Below are 18,748 nucleotides of genomic sequence, written 5' to 3' on the forward strand. Positions count from 1 at the left end.
ATTAACGTTAGTTAGTACATTATTAAGCATTAATATATAAACTAATGTGTTAATTAATGCTGAGTAATGCATACATAATGATAACTATTACATTATTCAACTTTTATTATTACGTAATAATTTAGTAACTAACTTTGAGTAGTAAACATTAATTAACTGCTTACTAATAGGCTACATTAATTAATGTGTTTCTTAATCCTAAGTAATATATAATAATGATTGTTAATATATCTGTAAACAGTTAATTAATGCTTAATAATGTACTAACTAATGTTAATTAAGGGACCCTTATTGTAAAGTGTTACCAGCAAGGTTTTTTGTGCTTGTAATAATAAAAACTTGCTCCACTGTCAGATTTTTCTACTTATTTCAAGTGAAAATCTGCTTGAAAGAAGTAAAAAGTGTCTAAAAACAAGCTGCTTTTAATGTGATGAGTCTGATTTTAAGTACAATGAGACATTTTTACTAGAAATAAGACAATTTGTGTATAGGGATTATGGCAATGGGCCAATTTGCCAAAAATGTTGAACTATCCCTTTAATTGAAGTGATGAAGCTTTGGTAAAAAAAAAAAGGTACCCAAACCTTTTCATCCGCTACCATGGCAACAGTTACACCTGCACACACACACACACACGGTGCTGCTGTTGCTTGCATGGCCTCCTGCTCTGTTGCTGCTGTGGTTGTGTGTGTGTGTGTGTGTCATCTCCACCCTGTGTGTGTGTGTGTGTGTGTGTGTGTTGTGTGTCCTCTGCGGCGCGGTGTGTGACGCTCTGTGTGTGGTTGTGTGTGTGTGTGTGTGTGTGTGTGTGTGTGTGTGTGTGTGTCCAGGTGGGAACAGCGAGGGAGTGTTTGACGTGGAGAAGGCCGTGGGCTCGGTCATCATCGCCCGGCCGCTGGACGCCGAGCAGCGCTCCTTCTACAACCTGACGGTTACCGCTAGCGACGGCAGCAGCACCGCACACACACAGGTGAGTCACACACACACACACACACACACACACACACACACACACACACACACAGCTCCATGATGATGCAACCAGACACACTCGGGACCCGGAACAAGATGGTTTCTCCCTCTTCCTCCTCCCACACCGGCATCAACCCACTGTTGTATTTGGATTCAGTTACATTTAAAGGGACATTGCGTAGGAAGTGTTGCAGTTGTACACTCTTAGAAATAAAAGTGCTATGTAGAACCATATAAGGTTCTTGAATTTGAATTTGAATTTATTGGTTTAAATATACAGAGACAATGCACATTAATAAACATTTCTGTAAACATGCCGGTTTAGCCAAGTTGGCTAATTTTCAACCGTAGTCTCTGGGGCAGGTGACTTGAGCACTACAATAATTAAAAATGCATTAAAAAATAAACAAACACAAAACAGTACTATGCCTACTTATAAAATACAGTATACAATACAATATATTACAGTGCATACAATAAAATACCTTCATTACAGTTTCAGAACAGATGGTCACATACTTGACCGTCTCTCAACCATAGTTTTAAATTTCTTTTAAAAGAAAGATAAGTGTCGTACTCCCTGAGCTGCACTGGAAGAGTATTCCAGGTGTGAGTAGCTCTCACCGAGAAGGCTGCCTGCTTCTTCGGCTTGTCCTCATAAGTAGGGCTGGGTACCGATACCGATACCTTCACTTCGATACCGGTTCCTGAACTTTTTTCGATACCAATTTCATAACATCAGTTCTAAAAAACTGAAAATTACATTACACATCACGGTACAAATCTTTTTCTGTTCCAACCAGCAGCTTTTCTAAGGCTCAACAGGTAGATCACCCTGGCACGTGTTACAACTACATTGCAGTCACTTTATTTAGATGAATTTTGCAACCTGGAAATATTAGGAAACCACTTTCATACACAATTTTTGTAGTTGACACATTAAAGGGACAACGAGGAGTTTTGTTAAAGTGAAGTGTTTCCACACTACATTTATGAGCCTCCGCACCGTGAAATTCTTTGACCGGTGCAAGACAGACTCATGTTTTCATTCATCAAGAATTAAAGTCAGAGGTTGGAAGACGATCACATACCGTCGTAGTTCCCACCATAAACGGAGATTCATACGGCGGCGTTATTCTCATGACTCGCCACGAAACCGAAAGTAAAGAAACGCTGGTCGGCTCGCCCAGCATTTCCACCACCACTAATAATAACAAAATAACCATAGAGACAAAACCATAGATTTATCTAAAATGGACCATTAACAAGTGGTAACGGAGATTCATCCACATTAATATCAGACTTTTTTATAACCAGATAGAAACTCCTCGTTGTCCCTTTAAGGTTTTTAAATAGGCTAACCACTATGTGGTGTCCGCCGGCCGTGTTGTGACCCCCCAGGACACAGAGATGGTTGGTCCGCCCCTGTGTACAGCTACACTACTTGCACTCCAGCATTTTGCAGGCAGAGGAAACGCTGCTCCGACGTCTGCTCCCTCTGTATGTGCACGTCGCATGCAGCAACTCTGTGATGTTACAGCTGATCACCGGCAGCATCGTCAGGTCTTGATCACGTGACGGTGATTCACCTCCGGTACCGAAAGACCAGGCATGTTCTGATACTCGGTACTAACGAAGCGTATTTTTCACGCTGCATTCACGTGAAACTCGGCAGACGGCAGACGGACGACAGATGTCAACAAAATAAAACAAGACAACATTTTGAAAGTAGCTTTATCCATTTAATTGGTCAGATTTCTGTTCTGGAAATGTATGCAAATTAGCGCATATTTTATCAGATATTGCCTCATTTACATATTTAAACATAAAACTTGACAAAACTTGTAATACAAAAATTATTTGTCTTAGTCTGAGTGATAAACTTGGGAAGTTTCATGGTGAAATCTGTTAGTTAATTTTTTTTCCCTATTCACCTGTAGTGTCTCCCCTTATATTATAATGACTATGAAGTGACGTATCGGCCTCAGAGAGCTGGTGATGTCACACTGTGTTGGCAACGCTTCATTCACACACACACACACACACACACACACACACACACACAGACAGAGAGTGTGTGTAGGGAGTCTCCTCCTCCAGATGGACCGTCTGCGTCACCTCCTTCAGGTCTAAGTTTAGACTCCGCCCCCTGGCAGCAGACCAGACCATAATGCACCAGAGCAGAGAGTCTCCTGCTGTCCCCCGTTACATCACACGGACGTCAGTGGAATCTAGTCGCACTCTGTGGAGACACACACACACATAGAGACACACACACACACACACACACACAGAGACTCACACACCCCACTGTGTCTGTGCGTCTTTTCGCTGCAGGTGAATCAAAACAATTTGTCCTGTTCACTGTAAAGCTCTTTGTCTCCACCTGTCTGTCTGTCTCCACCTGTCTGTCTCTGTGTGTCTAAGAATAGAAACTTGAAACATTTATTAAAGGCACAGCAGTGTCAGACGGATGCGTTTCAGCTTTAACGCGTCCGTCTGACATTCCAGTCTTTTCTTGTTTTGACTTTTGGGCCGGCACCCAGTTCATCTTTATACAAGAGTCCAGCACGCCATTTCCTTTGTCTCTACCTGTCTCTCTGTCTCTGTCTCTCTGTCTCTGTCTTTCTCTGTCTTTCTGTCAATTCAATTCAATTCAAACAGCTTTATTGGCATGAACAGAAATTTGTTGTTGCCAAAGCATTTTACATATGATTTACAAAGATATTTCAATATAACAAATATACAATATGAAACATTTCAACATAAACACACATATACAATATTAGACATTTCAATATTAGAGCTATATATACAATATTACATATTTCAATATAACAAATAAACAATATTACATATAAAGTACATTACAATAGGTATAAATCAGGTAAAAAATAATGGTGTACACTGCAAAAACTCAAACTCTTACCAAGAATATTTGTCTTATTTCTAGTCAAAACAAATCTCATTCTACTTAAAATAAGACTCATCACATAAAAAGTAGCTTGTTTTTAGACACTTTTTACTTCTTTCAAGCAGATTTTCACTTGAAATAAGTAGAAAAATCTGATAGTGGAGCAAGTTTTTCTTCCTTATTACAAGCACAAAAAACTGCTTTCACTGGCACTGGAACTATTTTCTACTTTCACGTGAAAATTAGTTTGAAACAAGTGAAAATGATGTAAAAACAAGTTCATTTTTAGGTGATGAGTCTTATTTTAAGTAGAAAGAGATTAGTTTTGACAAGAAATGAGACATTTTGACAAGAAATAAGACAAATATTCTTGTTAAGATTAAGTTAAGATGTTAAAGTGAGTCCCTCAGGCTGTGGCAAGCAGTTCCATATTTGGCTGCCAGAGGAGTCTGTCTGTCTCTCAGCACTGCAAAAACTCAAAATATTACCAAGAATATTTGTCTTATTTCTAGTCAAAACAAATCTCATTCTACTTAAAATAAGACTCATCACATAAAAAGTAGCTTGTTTTTAGACACTTTTTACTTCTTTCAAGCAGATTTTCACTTGAAATAAGTAGAAAAATCTGATAGTGGAGCAAGTTTTTCTTCCTTATTACAAACACAAAAAACTGCTTTCACTGGCACTGGAACTATTTTCTACTTTCACGTGAAAATTAGTTTGAAACAAGTGAAAATGATCTAAAAACAAGTTCATTTTTAGGTGATGGGTCTTATTTTAAGTGGAAAGAGTTTAGTTTTGACTAGAAATGAGACATTTTGACTAGAAATGAGACATTTTGACAAGAAATAAGACAGATATTCTTGGACAGATGTAGAGTTTTTGCAGTGAGGACTCATCCCGTCTCTCCTTGTCTCCAGGTCCTGGTCACGGTGATGGACAACAACGACAACGCTCCGGTCTTCTCCCAGCCGACCTACGACGTCACCATCTCCGAGGACACGCCCCCGGACACGGAGGTGGTGCAGGTGCTGGCGTCGGACCGAGACGAGCGCCACCGCCTCAGCTTCTCTCTGCAGAGCGCCGTGGACCCCGCCAGCCTGCGTCTGTTCCGCATCGACGCCGCGCTGGGGACCGTCTTCACCGCCAGCCGGCTGGACCACGAGGCCCGCGCCCAGCACGTCCTCACCGTGCTCGTAAGACCATAGGCCACGCCCACACACAGTCCTCTAAGCCAGTGGTTCCCAACCTGGGGGGCCCAACCCCCCAAGGGGGGCGCCAAAGATCCAGGGGGGGTCGCGAAGCCCTCTTGATTTTAAGGGGTTTAATAATTTTAATGTAATTAAAATGTTAAATAAATGAGTAGGCTAAGCATTTAATTCATATATGTGACAAAATCAACTAAATTCAAGGGCCACATTTATTCGTGTATTTAAATAGATAAACAAATAAATGGTAAGCCTATATCATTTCATTTCATTTATTTCATTTATTAGTTTATTTCATAGGGACAGTGCACCACTAATCAACGGAGTTAAAAGAAAAACTGTAAGTGGGCCAGAGTTAGCCAACAAGGCTAGTTTTCCTCCGTTGTCCCTGGCCAGATGTTAAAGGCAACCTAAAAGACAAAAAAAGGGGCAACAATTAAGTACTTTCAAGACACAACTTCCATAACAATCTACCTAGTAAAAGCTCATAATAACAAGTAAAACAAGTAAGAAGTCTGACATACAGCATGACAAAAGCTCATGGCTGCAGACATAACATGCAGACAAGGAGAAGAAGAGCGAGAGAAAGCAAGAGAAGAAAGTTCAGCTAGAAACACACGCAAGTAGCACACAGAGCTAAGACATTAGCACACATATCAATAGATGATTGAATATCAATAGTTTTAAAACATTAAATACGTAATATACAGCATGGCAAAGGCACCAAAGTTTTCAATGGTAAAAATATGGGTCCCTTAAGAAAAAGGTTGGGAACCACTGGTCTAAGCCACGCCGAGAGATAGATAGACAGATAGACAGGAAAGAGGGAGGCAGAGAGAGAGGGGGAATGACATGCAGGAAAGGTCTGCCCGACGCGGGATTCGAACCGGGGACGCCTGCGTTGAGGACTGTAGCCTCTACATGGGGCGGCCGCCTTACCCACTGCGCCACGCACCACCCCTAGACTTGTAGTTCTTGAGACCGGTCTTGGTCTCAAGTCCGGTCTCAACACTGCAAAAACTCAAATATCTTACCAAGAATATTTGTCTTATTTCTAGTCACATTACTAGCCAGTCTCATTATATTAAAATCAGACTCATCACATTAAAAGCAGCTTGTTTTTAGACACTTTTTACTTCTTTCAAGCAGATTTTCACTTGAAATAAGTAGAAAAATCTGATAGTGGAGCAATAGGCTCTCTATACAACGTGGGTCGGGTCGGTCCACCACTGGTCGCATTTTTTCTTACTTTCTTTGCCGGGTTCTGTGCCACACTTTGTCATCTCTACTGTTGTGAAACTTGCACACAGGCATTGTCCAGTTTCAGTCAGATTAAGGCGAATACATGCAGAAGAAAATCAATTCCCAGTCGCATTATCTGGATGTCTCAGTCGGATAAAGAGAACTCCGGTATCAGTTGGACTAACGCTCCACATCAGTCAGGTTGTGTAGCACTGATCAACTAGGACAGTCGTTAAACAGTGGTGATGTCATGTGACTGAGGCCCAGTTAAAACATAGCAACAGCTTTGAGCTGAGTGTTTAACTGTGGAGGAGCTGGGAATCGAACCACCATTTACTTTAAATATTGTAATATAAGACTGCACGCGTCCATTTAGCTGCTAAAGCCGACGGCCTCATCGGGGATCAATGTGATCAAAGGGCAGAAGGAGCTCAGGTCTCCTCCGTCTGCTGCTGCTGCTTGGTTCTGCAGATTATTGATTTTCTAAAGGAGAGAATCAGAGTCTGTTAATGTTGATTGAAGATCTCATCGAGCCGCTGGAGTGCGGAGAAATGGTTTTGATTAAACTGCTGTTATAAAAATGAGAGCTCTCGACTGGGGTCAGATTTCTGCGGCTGTTAGAGTCTTATTGCCGCCTGACCTTCAGCGGCGGCCGCTCCCAGAACAGACGTTTGTCAGGAGGAAATCATTCCCCAGTGTGGAGCAGCGGGAGCAGCGGGAGAGCCAGAGGCAATCTCCTCGTCTGTGTTCTCATTCAGCCCCAACTCATCATTTAGCAGTTAAAGTAATTACAGCGTGCAGCGAAGCAGCATCCACACCTCATCACAGGACTCACGCTGACTTCCCCCTGATGTCTGCATCCAGCAGGAAGCTGCTATTACCACACTGACACTACTATTAGAGATGTGAAGCCGGGAGGAAGGAGAAGACGATGATTCTGATGATTCTGATGTTTCTGATGTTTCTGAGCCGCTGTCTTAAGCGTGGTTACAAGTAGCGGCGTTAGTAACTTAACTACATTTCTCAGTAGCGTGGTTACAAGTAGCAGCGTTAGTAACTTAACTACATTTCTCAGTAGCGTGGTTACAAGTAGCAGTGTTAGTAACTTAACTACATTTCTCAGTAGCGTGGTTACAAGTAGCAGCGTTAGTAACTTAACTACATTTCTCAGTAGCGTGGTTACAAGTAGCAGCGTTAGTAACTTAACTACATTTCTCAGTAGCGTGGTTACAAGTAGCAGCGTTAGTAACTTAACTACATTTCTCAGTAGCGACGTTATAAGTAGCAGTGTTAGTAACTTAACTACATTTCTCAGTAGCGTGGTTACAAGTAGCAGCGTTAGTAACTTAACTACATTTCTCAGTAGTGTTGTTACAAGTAGCAGCGTTAGTAACTTAACTCCATTTCTCAGTAGCGTGGTTACAAGTAGCGGCGTTAGTAACTTAACTACATTTCTCAGTAGCGTCATTACAAGTAGCGGCGTTAGTAACTTAACTACATTTCTCAGTAGCGTGGTTACAAGTAGCAGCGTTAGTAACTTAACTACATTTCTCAGTAGCGTCTTTACAAGTAGCAGCGTTAGTAACTTAACTCATTGAGTGCCGCGCTCCTTTCCAAAGTTTTAGTCAAGTGTACCGGCAAATTAGACCATATTTGACTTTTTATTTTAGAGCCATAGTGTATTCTATATTATTGCCACCAACACATACTGTAGCTCATTTGAAAGGTTTAACTTTATCCTTCAAATGGCCACAAACCGTTTGTTTCTACGTGCCTCCGTTCCTGAGAAAAGTCAAGCTAAACATGGCTGGGTTTCACCAAAATCCCTGCTTTTTTTCTAGAAAAGGAGATAGAGCGTCTTTTATGAAAGGTGCGCTGTTTGTGCCTGTCGCTCTTCAGACACTCGCATTTCTGGATCAAAGGGCTCGTATAAGATAAATATACACAACAATTGTTGTTCTATTCACAAAACCACCATCGGGGGCGGGGGGGGCGCCACTAAACAACAATAACACAGACGCACCGTGCCGTGTCACAGCCTCTCGCCGCGGAACGTGAGGCTCTGTCGGCCACAGCGGCTCGCGAACACCGGTCCCGCCGGTGGTCGCGGTCCGTCTGTGGTACGGGTCGGTGGTGCCGGTCTGCTTTGGCCCAGAGACCATCAGATTTTACCGCGGGAGGACTTTGGGGAGGACACGGTGTTGCTCCAGATGAAGACCGGGCGGGACAGTGGGCTGAGAGCTTCCTGGTTCAGCTCCCAGCTGCTGCAGCGTCGCGGGTGAGAGCGGAGCAGCAGCGGAGCAGCTGCGCTGCATCTGCATGCAGAACTCCGTTTGCAGAAGCTGAGTTATGATAAAAACTTCCAGATCATGAGCTGTCATGTGACTTTGATCGTCATCTATTTCAGTTCTCCTCGTCGTAGAGTCCCCAAATTTACATATAATGTGTATTAAAGTGTCTATTTTCATAATTTAAAAAAAAAGCAAAAAACGAAAAATTTCGTTTTTGGCACTCAACGCATGGGAACGAAAAACGAGAAATTACGTGGTTGGCACTCAATGAGTTAACTACATTTCTCAGTAGCGACGTTATAAGTAGCAGTGTTAGTAATTTAATTACATTTCTCAGTAGCGTCGTTAGTAACTTAACTACATTTCTCAGTAGCGTGGTTACAAGTAGCAGTGTTAGTAACTTAACTACATTTCTCAGTAGCGTGGTTACAAGTAGCAGTGTTAGTAACTTAACTACATTTCTCAGTAGCGTGGTTACAAGTAGCAGCGTTAGTAACTTAACTACATTTCTCAGTAGCGTGGTTACAAGTAGCAGCGTTAGTAACTTAACTACATTTCTCAGTAGCGTCTTTACAAGTAGCAGCGTTAGTAACTTAACTACATTTCTCAGTAGCGACGTTATAAGTAGCAGTGTTAGTAACTTAACTACATTTCTCAGTAGCGTGGTTACAAGTAGCGGCGTTAGTAACTTAACTACATTTCTCAGTAGCGTCTTTACAAGTAGCAGCGTTAGTAACTTAACTACATTTCTCAGTAGCGACGTTATAAGTAGCAGTGTTAGTAACTTAACTACATTTCTCAGTAGCGTGGTTACAAGTAGCAGTGTTAGTAACTTAACTACATTTCTCAGTAGCGTGGTTACAAGTAGCAGCGTTAGTAACTTAACTACATTTCTCAGTAGCGTCGTTACAAGTAGCAGTGTTAGTAACTTAACTACATTTCTCAGTAGCGTGGTTACAAGTAGCAGCGTTAGTAACTTAACTACATTTCTCAGTAGCGACGTTATAAGTAGCAGTGTTAGTAACTTAACTACATTTCTCAGTAGCGTGGTTACAAGTAGCGGCGTTAGTAACTTAACTACATTTCTCAGTAGCGTCGTTACAAGTAGCAGCGTTAGTAACTTAACTACATTTCTCAGTAGCGTGGTTACAAGTAGCAGCGTTAGTAACTTAACTACATTTCTCAGTAGCGTCGTTACAAGTAGCAGCGTTAGTAACTTAACTACATTTCTCAGTAGCGTGGTTACAAGTAGCAGCGTTAGTAACTTAACTACATTTCTCAGTAGCGTCGTTACAAGTAGCAGCGTTAGTAACTTAACTACATTTCTCAGTAGCGTCGTTACAAGTAGCAGCGTTAGTAACTTAACTACATTTCTCAGTAGCGTCGTTACAAGTAGCAGCGTTAGTAACTTAACTACATTTCTCAGTAGCGTCGTTACAAGTAGCAGCGTTAGTAACTTAACTACATTTCTCAGTAGCGTCGTTACAAGTAGCAGCGTTAGTAACTTAACTACATTTCTCAGTAGCGTGGTTACAAGTAGCGGCGTTAGTAACTTAACTACATTTCTCAGTAGCGTGGTTACAAGTAGCGGCGTTAGTAACTTAACTACATTTCTCAGTAGCGTCATTACAAGTAGCGGCGTTAGTAACTTAACTACATTTCTCAGTAGCGTGGTTACAAGTAGCAGCGTTAGTAACTTAACTACATTTCTCAGTAGCGTGGTTACAAGTAGTAGCGTTAGTAACTTAACTACATTTCTCAGTAGCGTCGTTACAAGTAGCAGCGTTAGTAACTTAACTACATTTCTCAGTAGCGTGGTTACAAGTAGCAGCGTTAGTAACTTAACTACATTTCTCAGTAGCGTGGTTACAAGTAGCAGCGTTAGTAACTTAACTACATTTCTCAGTAGCGTCGTTACAAGTAGCAGCGTTAGTAACTTAACTACATTTCTCAGTAGCGTGGTTACAAGTAGCAGCGTTAGTAACTTAACTACATTTCTCAGTAGCGTCGTTACAAGTAGCAGCGTTAGTAACTTAACTACATTTCTCAGTAGCGTCGTTACAAGTAGCAGCGTTAGTAACTTAACTACATTTCTCAGTAGCGTCGTTACAAGTAGCAGCGTTAGTAACTTAACTACATTTCTCAGTAGCGTCGTTACAAGTAGCAGCGTTAGTAACTTAACTACATTTCTCAGTAGCGTCGTTACAAGTAGCAGCGTTAGTAACTTAACTACATTTCTCAGTAGCGTGGTTACAAGTAGCGGCGTTAGTAACTTAACTACATTTCTCAGTAGCGTGGTTACAAGTAGCGGCGTTAGTAACTTAACTACATTTCTCAGTAGCGTCATTACAAGTAGCGGCGTTAGTAACTTAACTACATTTCTCAGTAGCGTGGTTACAAGTAGCAGCGTTAGTAACTTAACTACATTTCTCAGTAGCGTGGTTACAAGTAGTAGCGTTAGTAACTTAACTACATTTCTCAGTAGCGTCGTTACAAGTAGCAGCGTTAGTAACTTAACTACATTTCTCAGTAGCGTGGTTACAAGTAGCAGCGTTAGTAACTTAACTACATTTCTCAGTAGCGTCGTTAGTAACTTAACTACATTTCTCAGTAGCGTGGTTACAAGTAGCGGCGTTAGTAACTTAACTACATTTCTCAGTAGCGTCTTTACAAGTAGCAGCGTTAGTAACTTAACTACATTTCTCAGTAGCGTCGTTACAAGTAGCAGCGTTAGTAACTTAACTACATTTCTCAGTAGCGTGGTTACAAGTAGCGGCGTTAGTAACTTAACTACATTTCTCAGTAGCGTCTTTACAAGTAGCAGCGTTAGTAACTTAACTACATTTCTCAGTAGCGACGTTATAAGTAGCAGTGTTAGTAACTTAACTACATTTCTCAGTAGCGTGGTTACAAGTAGCAGTGTTAGTAACTTAACTACATTTCTCAGTAGCGTGGTTACAAGTAGCAGTGTTAGTAACTTAACTACATTTCTCAGTAGCGTGGTTACAAGTAGCAGTGTTAGTAACTTAACTACATTTCTCAGTAGCGTCGTTACAAGTAGCAGCGTTAGTAACTTAACTACATTTCTCAGTAGCGTGGTTACAAGTAGCGGCGTTAGTAACTTAACTACATTTCTCAGTAGCGTGGTTACAAGTAGCAGTAGTAGTAACTTAACTACATTTCTCAGTAGCGTGGTTACAAGTAGCAGTGTTAGTAACTTAACTACATTTCTCAGTAGCGTGGTTACAAGTAGCGGCGTTAGTAACTTAACTACATTTCTCAGTAGCGTGGTCGTAGCGTCGCTGTTTTCTACATCAAAGAGCTTTTCAGTAGTTAAGCTATTTAATTGATCAGTAGCGCGGTAGCGTTCACAGAAGCTACATTTCCCCAGGTATTTCTAGACCTTAAACGCACCACTTCCATGTGTGTACGTATCCTTCATAGATATATATACGTATATACAGTATATCTATACGTATCGTCCTGCTGACGCCGTCTGCTGCAGCGGAGCAGCAGGTGACAGAGGAGTCAGAGCCGTAGCTGGACAACTTTATGTTTCTAATCGAGTCCTCAGAGAACAATTACCCAACGTTACACGTTCTCACGCTTCCTCTGCAACACAAACATGAAGCTGCGCTCAACGTCCAACATGACAACATGTGTGTGTGTGTGTGTGTGTGTGTGTGTGTGTGTGTGTGTGTGTGTGTGTGTGTGTGTAGAAGGGCGTTTAGGCAGGAAGAGGCAGGACAAATGACAAGAGGAGAAGCTGTTACTCAAATATTATTTTTGCAGTTTTTTTTTTTAATCACTAGAGCAATGACTTGGAATGAAGTTGGTTTGATGTAAAAAAAAAAAAAAAAGAATAGCTTTGATGTAGCTAAGCTACTTTAGTCATGTTATTGTAGCGTAGCTTGCTACATCTCTCTGGTGGGTAGCTTCAGTGTAGTGAAGCTTCATTCCATGTAGAGGAACTTGTAGCTGAACTCACTACATTTTCCAAGCAGCTTGCCCAACACTGCGTGTGGTTTCTCTCCCGCAGGTGAAGGACCAGGAGTTCCCGTACAGGAAGAATCTGGCTCGAGTGCTGATCGAGGTGGAGGACGTCAACGACCACGTGCCCATCTTCACCAGCGCGCTGTACGAGGGCCAGGTGTACGAGTCGGCCGCCGTGGGCTCGGCCGTGGTCCAAGTCACCGCGCTGGACAAGGACAAAGGAGAGAACGCAGAGCTGCTCTACTCCATCGAAGCAGGTGAAGAACATCTGGAGCAGGTTGAAGGTCCCTTTAGCTGAGGGAGTGCCTTAGAAGAATAGTTCACCCAAAATTCAAATTTCTCTCATTATCTCCTCCCCCTCATGTGGACTAAGGGCTGGGAGAAGTTTCAGAGTCCTCCGTGGCTTCTCTGAGTTACAGGGGGTCTCGGCGTAGCAGTGCATGTCCATATGACGGTTGCAAATGGATACTAACTGTCTTCGTAACAAAAAGACACACCAAAAAACATCCAGATACCTCCATGCTGCTCGTATGTAATGTCCCTCTTGTATTGAAGCCCCGAAATGTGAAATTTCCGGAAAAAGATTAAATAAGTCTATATTTCAAGCTTGTTTTGTAGCAGAAGCTACAAACAAGCTTGAAAAAAGTTTTTTGGTGTGTCTTTTTGTTACGAAGACAGTTGGTATCCATTTGCAACCGTCATATGGACAGAAGAATTTCAAAAAACTTGTAATACATTTTTTGTTTGTCTTAATGTAAGTAATCAACTCAGTAATTTTCATGGAGATATCTAAAGGTTAAAAATTTTACCCTATTCACGTGAGAAAAATAATTAATAGGCGTATTATGGGCTATATTTGGGTCTTTTTCTAAACTTTCCCCTAATGGGATTCTTCAGGGCTTTTTTTCCCTCACTCAGGACATGTTGAGGATACAAAATCAGTTGAGTTTGCTTCTGTTGCAACTTGTTCAACGTTGACCCCCTTTTTGGCTTAAAATTACTGGACTAAAAGTGAAGTCTTGACTGATGGTGTGTTGTTGCATTGATCTGATCTCAACGTCTTTGTTTCTGACGCTCCCACAGGGAACACTGGGAATTCCTTCCACATCGAGCCGGTGTTGGGGATCATCACCGTTGCCCGGGACTTGGACCTGTCCAGCATCGGCCATTACGTCCTCACCATCAGAGTCACTGACAACGGCTCGCCGCCGCTGTCCACCACCACCGTAGTGCGTGTTGCCGTCACCTTGTCTGACAACGCCGGCCCCAAGTTCCCTCAGCCGGAATACCAGGCCGAGATCACGGAGAATGCGGCGGTGGGGACGTCGGTCACCACGGTGAGCGCGGTCAGTCAGTCCACGCTGACCTACAACATCAAGCAAGGCAACGCCGACCGCGTCTTCCAGATCAACCAGTACAGCGGCGTCATCACCACCCAGAAGCCTCTGGACTTCGAGGCCACGCCGTCGTACACTCTGATCGTCCAGGCAACCAACATGGCCGGCATGGCGTCCAACGCTACGCTCCTGATCCAGGTGGTGGACGAGAACGACAACCCTCCGGTTTTCCAGATGCCGCACTACCGAGGCAGCATCAGCGAGGCGGCGCCGGTCAACAGCGTGGTGCTGAACTCGGACAACTCCCCTCTGGTCATCAAGGCCACCGACGCCGACCGCAACCAGAACGCTCTGCTGGTCTACCAGATCGTCGAGGACACTGCGAAGATGTTCTTCACCGTGGACTCGGGAACCGGCTCCATCCGGACCATAGCCAATCTGGACCACGAGACTTTCGCCACTTTTCACTTCCACGTTCATGTGCGGGACAACGGGAGGCCGCAGCTGACGGCCGACAGTCCCACCGAGGTCACCGTACAAGTGATCGACACCAACGACTCCCCGCCTCGTTTTACCCAGAACGCCTACGAGACCGTCCTTCTGCTCCCCACCTATGTGGGAGTAGAAGCTTTACAGGTTTCAGCCGTTGACCCCGACAAAGACGTTCCCACGGAGCTCACCTACTCTCTGACTGACGGAGTGCTGGAGCACTTCGCCATCAAGCCGGCCAGCGGAGTCATCGTCGTCAAAAACAACAACTTCTCCAAAGAACGTTTCCGCTTCAGTGTCAAAGTCTCCGATGGGAAGTTCTCCAGCATGGCCCTGGTGACCGTTCTGGTCCGAGAGGCACTGGACTCTGGCCTCAGTTTCACCCACAGCATCTACTCCTCGTCCATTCAAGAGAACGTATCCAACGTCACCAAAGTGGCAGTGGTCAATGCTGTGGGAAACCGTCTGAACGAACCGCTGAAGTACACCTTGCTGAACGCTGGGACGCGCTTCAGGATCCGTCCTACGTCTGGTGTGATCCAGACCACCGGCATCCCCTTCGACCGAGAGGAGCAAGAGATCTACGAGCTGGTGGTGGAGGCGAGGAGGGAGCACGACCGCCTGCACGTGGCCAGAGTCATGGTCAGAGTCCAAGTCGAGGACATCAACGACAACGCCCCCATATTTGTCGGACTTCCTTACTACGCAGCCGTTCAGGTGGAAGCTGAGCCGGGATCTCCCATCTTCAGGGTCATGGCGGTCGACGGCGACAAAGGAATCAACGGAGAGGTGTCGTACTACCTGAAGGACGACCACGGCCACTTTGAGATCGACCGGCAGTCGGGCGGCCTCAGCCTCAAGAGGGCGTTCGAGTCCGACCTGTCGAACGTGGAGTATCAGATGGTGATTTACGCCAGGGACGGCGGTTATCCTCCGCTGTCGTCCACCATCGAGTTCCCCATCACCGTGGTCAACAAGGCCATGCCCGTCTTCGATAAGTCCTTCTACTCCGTCTCCGTGAACGAGGACGTCGCCGTGCACACGCCCATCCTCGGCATCAACGCCACGAGTCCCGAAGGTCAGAACATCATCTACACCATCGTGGACGGAGATCCGTCTCTTCAGTTCGACATCGGTTTTGACACCGGGGTCATCAGCGTCATCCACTCGCTGGACTACGAGGCCGCGGCGTCTTACCACCTGACCATCAGAGCCACAGACTATCTGACCGGAGCTCGAGCCGAGGTCGACGTCGACGTGGTCATCCAGGACGTCAACGACAACCCACCGATCTTCCAGAAAATGTCCTACCGGGTGGTTTTGTCTGAAAACGCCATGATTGGAACTCCAGCTCTCCAAGTTATCGCCACGGACAAAGACTCGGAGAAGAACAACGTCGTCCGCTACCAGATCTTCTCCGACGCACACAACAGCACAGACTACTTTCACATCGACAGCAGCAGCGGATTAATCCTGACGGCGCGGATGCTGGACCACGAGCTCGTCCAGAAGTACAACTTCGTCGTCAGGGCCACTGATAATGGTTTCCCGCCCTTGAGCAGCGAAGTGTCAGTCACAGTCATCGTCAACGACATGAACGACAACCCTCCGGTGTTCAACCAGCTGCTGTATGAGGCGTACGTGAACGAGTTGGCTCCCCGGGGCCACTTCGTCACCTGCGTCCAGGCCTCGGACGCCGACAGCTCAGACTTCGACAAGATGGAATACAGCGTTCTGTCGGGAAACGAACGCATGAACTTCGTGATCGACAAGAAGACGGGAATCGTCACGCTGTCCGGGCACCGCAAGCAGAGGATGGAGCCGGCCTACAGCCTGAACGTGTCCGTGTCCGACGGCGTGTTCACCAGCACGGCGCAGGTTCATGTGAAGGTGCTGGAGGCCAACCTGTTCAGCCCCGTGTTCAGCCAGACTACGTACGAGGCGGAGCTTAGAGAGAACGCTGCTGTTGGAACCAAAGTCATCCAGGTAGGTGCTGCTCAAATCCACTATGATTGTATCTATGAATGAATGTTTATTTCGATCACAACATCAAAATTTCTACAAAACAAATTCAAGGTAGTAACAAATACTATATAGCTGGTCGAAAAGGGTTGCAGCTGAAGCAAAGCTTATAGCTGCCGGACCCTCGTTTCTCATTTCATTATAAAAACCATAAGCAGTCTGATCAGAATGACGCATATGCATACACACATACACACATACATACATATTTCTACACAGTACGTCCCCCACCGACCATCCTATATCCACAAACCTTCACAACTCAAAAACAAAACGGGTTGAAATTTCCTAGGTTACATTACACAACCCAGATCAATCCTCAACTACAAACATACGCTAAAAAACAGTCAGAAACAAACAAGAAAACTTCATGTTTGTTGCAAAATTAAGTTAATTATTTCCCTGATCCTTTGTTGCTCTCAACATTTTCAATTTTGTACTTTTCAAAAATATTATTTTTAAACATTGTTTTTAAATGGGCAACATTTTTACTATCTTTAATATCTTCTGGTAAGCTGTTCCAAAGTTTCACTCCACAGACAGATATGCACAGACTTTTCAACGTGGTACGAGCAAAAGGTTGCTTTAACTTCCCTCTCCGTCTTAGGTTGTACCCTCCCTCTCTTTCCACAAACATGTTTTGGATTTTTCCTGGAAGTAGATTGTGCTTTGCTTTATACAAAAATTGAGCAGTTTTGCAGTCCACTAGATCTCTAAATTTCAATGCTCTTGATTTTAAAAACCATACATTGGTATGTTCATAGTACCCCACATTATGCAGTATTCTTAGTGCACGCTTCTGCATGTGTGTAAGGTGCTTTAGCAATCACTCACCGTTTGTGTTTGTATTCCAGGTGAAGGCAACGGACGCAGACCCGGGAACCTACGGTCACATCACGTATTCCTTTGTCAACGACGTGGGAAAAGACCAGTTCAGCATCGACTCCAGCGGTCAGATCACCACTCTGGAAAAGCTCGACCGCGAAGACCCGGCCAACAAAGACATGGTCCTGACCGTGGCGGCCCAGGACTCGGGCGGACGTGGATCTTACTGCACGGTGCAGCTCGCTCTGTTGGACGAGAACGACAACGTCCCTCACTTCCACGCCACAGAGTACCGAGCGTCCGTCAAGTCCGACGTGGCCAAAGGCTTTCTGGTGACTCAGATTCAGGCCTACGACCCCGACGACGGGGCCAACGCTAAGGTGACGTACTCTCTCTACAGCGAGGCCCATGTCCCCGTGGTGGACATCTTGGAGATCGATCCGGACAACGGCTGGATGGTGACCAAAGGCAGCTTCAGCCACTTGAGGAACTCCGTCTTGTCCTTCTTCGTGAAGGCCGTGGACGGAGGGAGTCCGGTGCGACACTCTCTGGTGTCCGTCTACATCCACGTCCTCTCTCCCGAGGCCTTCATTCCCTCCTTCAGCCAGCACCAGTACTTGTTCAGCATGCCCGAGGACACGCCCATCGGGTCCGCCGTAGGCACGGTGCGCCTCAACGCCCCCGCCGGACACGCCTCGCCTCTCTCCGCCACCTTCGCCCTGGTGAACGGAGAGACCGGAGACAACAACCAGGACCGGGTGTTCGTGGTGGATAAGGACTCGGGTGTGATCAAGCTGGACAAACCTCTGGACCACGAGGTGATCCGATCGTACCACTTCAAGGTAGGGATGCAAATTATCGAGTAATTCATTAATCGATAGTTGATAGACCTTATTAATTGATAAGCAGCGATTTTCCTACCTAAATTTAAGCTCAACATTCCTTATAGGACTTTACACAGCACAATGAAAAATGTTTAAGTAACATGTTATTTAACCTTTAAATAATGTTGAGGGTCCAATGTGACCCATTTTTATATTTAGGAACAGTAAAAACACCCTAAACATTTTTCCTCTGACTTTAAGTTGAACTTGTTCTTGATCAACACAATATCTACAGATTTAATGGTCTTTCCTGCCACTACACTATGATTACTGTAGTATTTAACTAGGCTACTTAAATCACAGTAGCATGAACTGATTTGTTCAACTCAGCCTGATGTAAACATTAATAAAACTCACACAGGCAGCTCCATGTTGTCCCTGTGTGATGTTCAGGGACAGGTCAGGACAGTCTGAAGACAGAGCTCTGAGGGTGAAGTCCTATCATAATGAGATGAGATGAGAGACTGTGACTGTGACAGGTCTGTAGCTACGTTGTAAAGCAGCGTGGATCTGGTGTGTCGCCGTGCTGAGGCACCGGGTCGGTTTGAGCTGCGTTCAGGCTGCATTAACT

General features: G+C 44.6%; 1 protein-coding gene across 2 annotated transcripts in view; it reads left to right on the forward strand.

Annotated features, from left to right (window-relative positions):
- The window catches only part of fat3a (FAT atypical cadherin 3a), a 116,156-nt gene that overhangs the window by 39,152 nt on the left and 58,256 nt on the right, over nucleotides 1–18,748 (forward strand). For both annotated transcript variants that reach the window (XM_085794711.1, XM_085794709.1), the window contains 5 exons: nucleotides 831–970; nucleotides 4,807–5,082; nucleotides 12,667–12,877; nucleotides 13,704–16,432; nucleotides 17,323–18,135. In XM_085794711.1, coding sequence (XP_085650837.1) covers nucleotides 831–970; nucleotides 4,807–5,082; nucleotides 12,667–12,877; nucleotides 13,704–16,432; nucleotides 17,323–18,135 — 4,169 coding nt within the window. The remainder of the gene's footprint in view (nucleotides 1–830; nucleotides 971–4,806; nucleotides 5,083–12,666; nucleotides 12,878–13,703; nucleotides 16,433–17,322; nucleotides 18,136–18,748) is intronic.

This window comes from Trachurus japonicus, chromosome 13, assembly GCF_045865225.1.
Source record: "Trachurus japonicus isolate A0001 chromosome 13, Traja_1.0".
Lineage (NCBI taxonomy): Eukaryota > Metazoa > Chordata > Actinopteri > Carangiformes > Carangidae > Trachurus > Trachurus japonicus.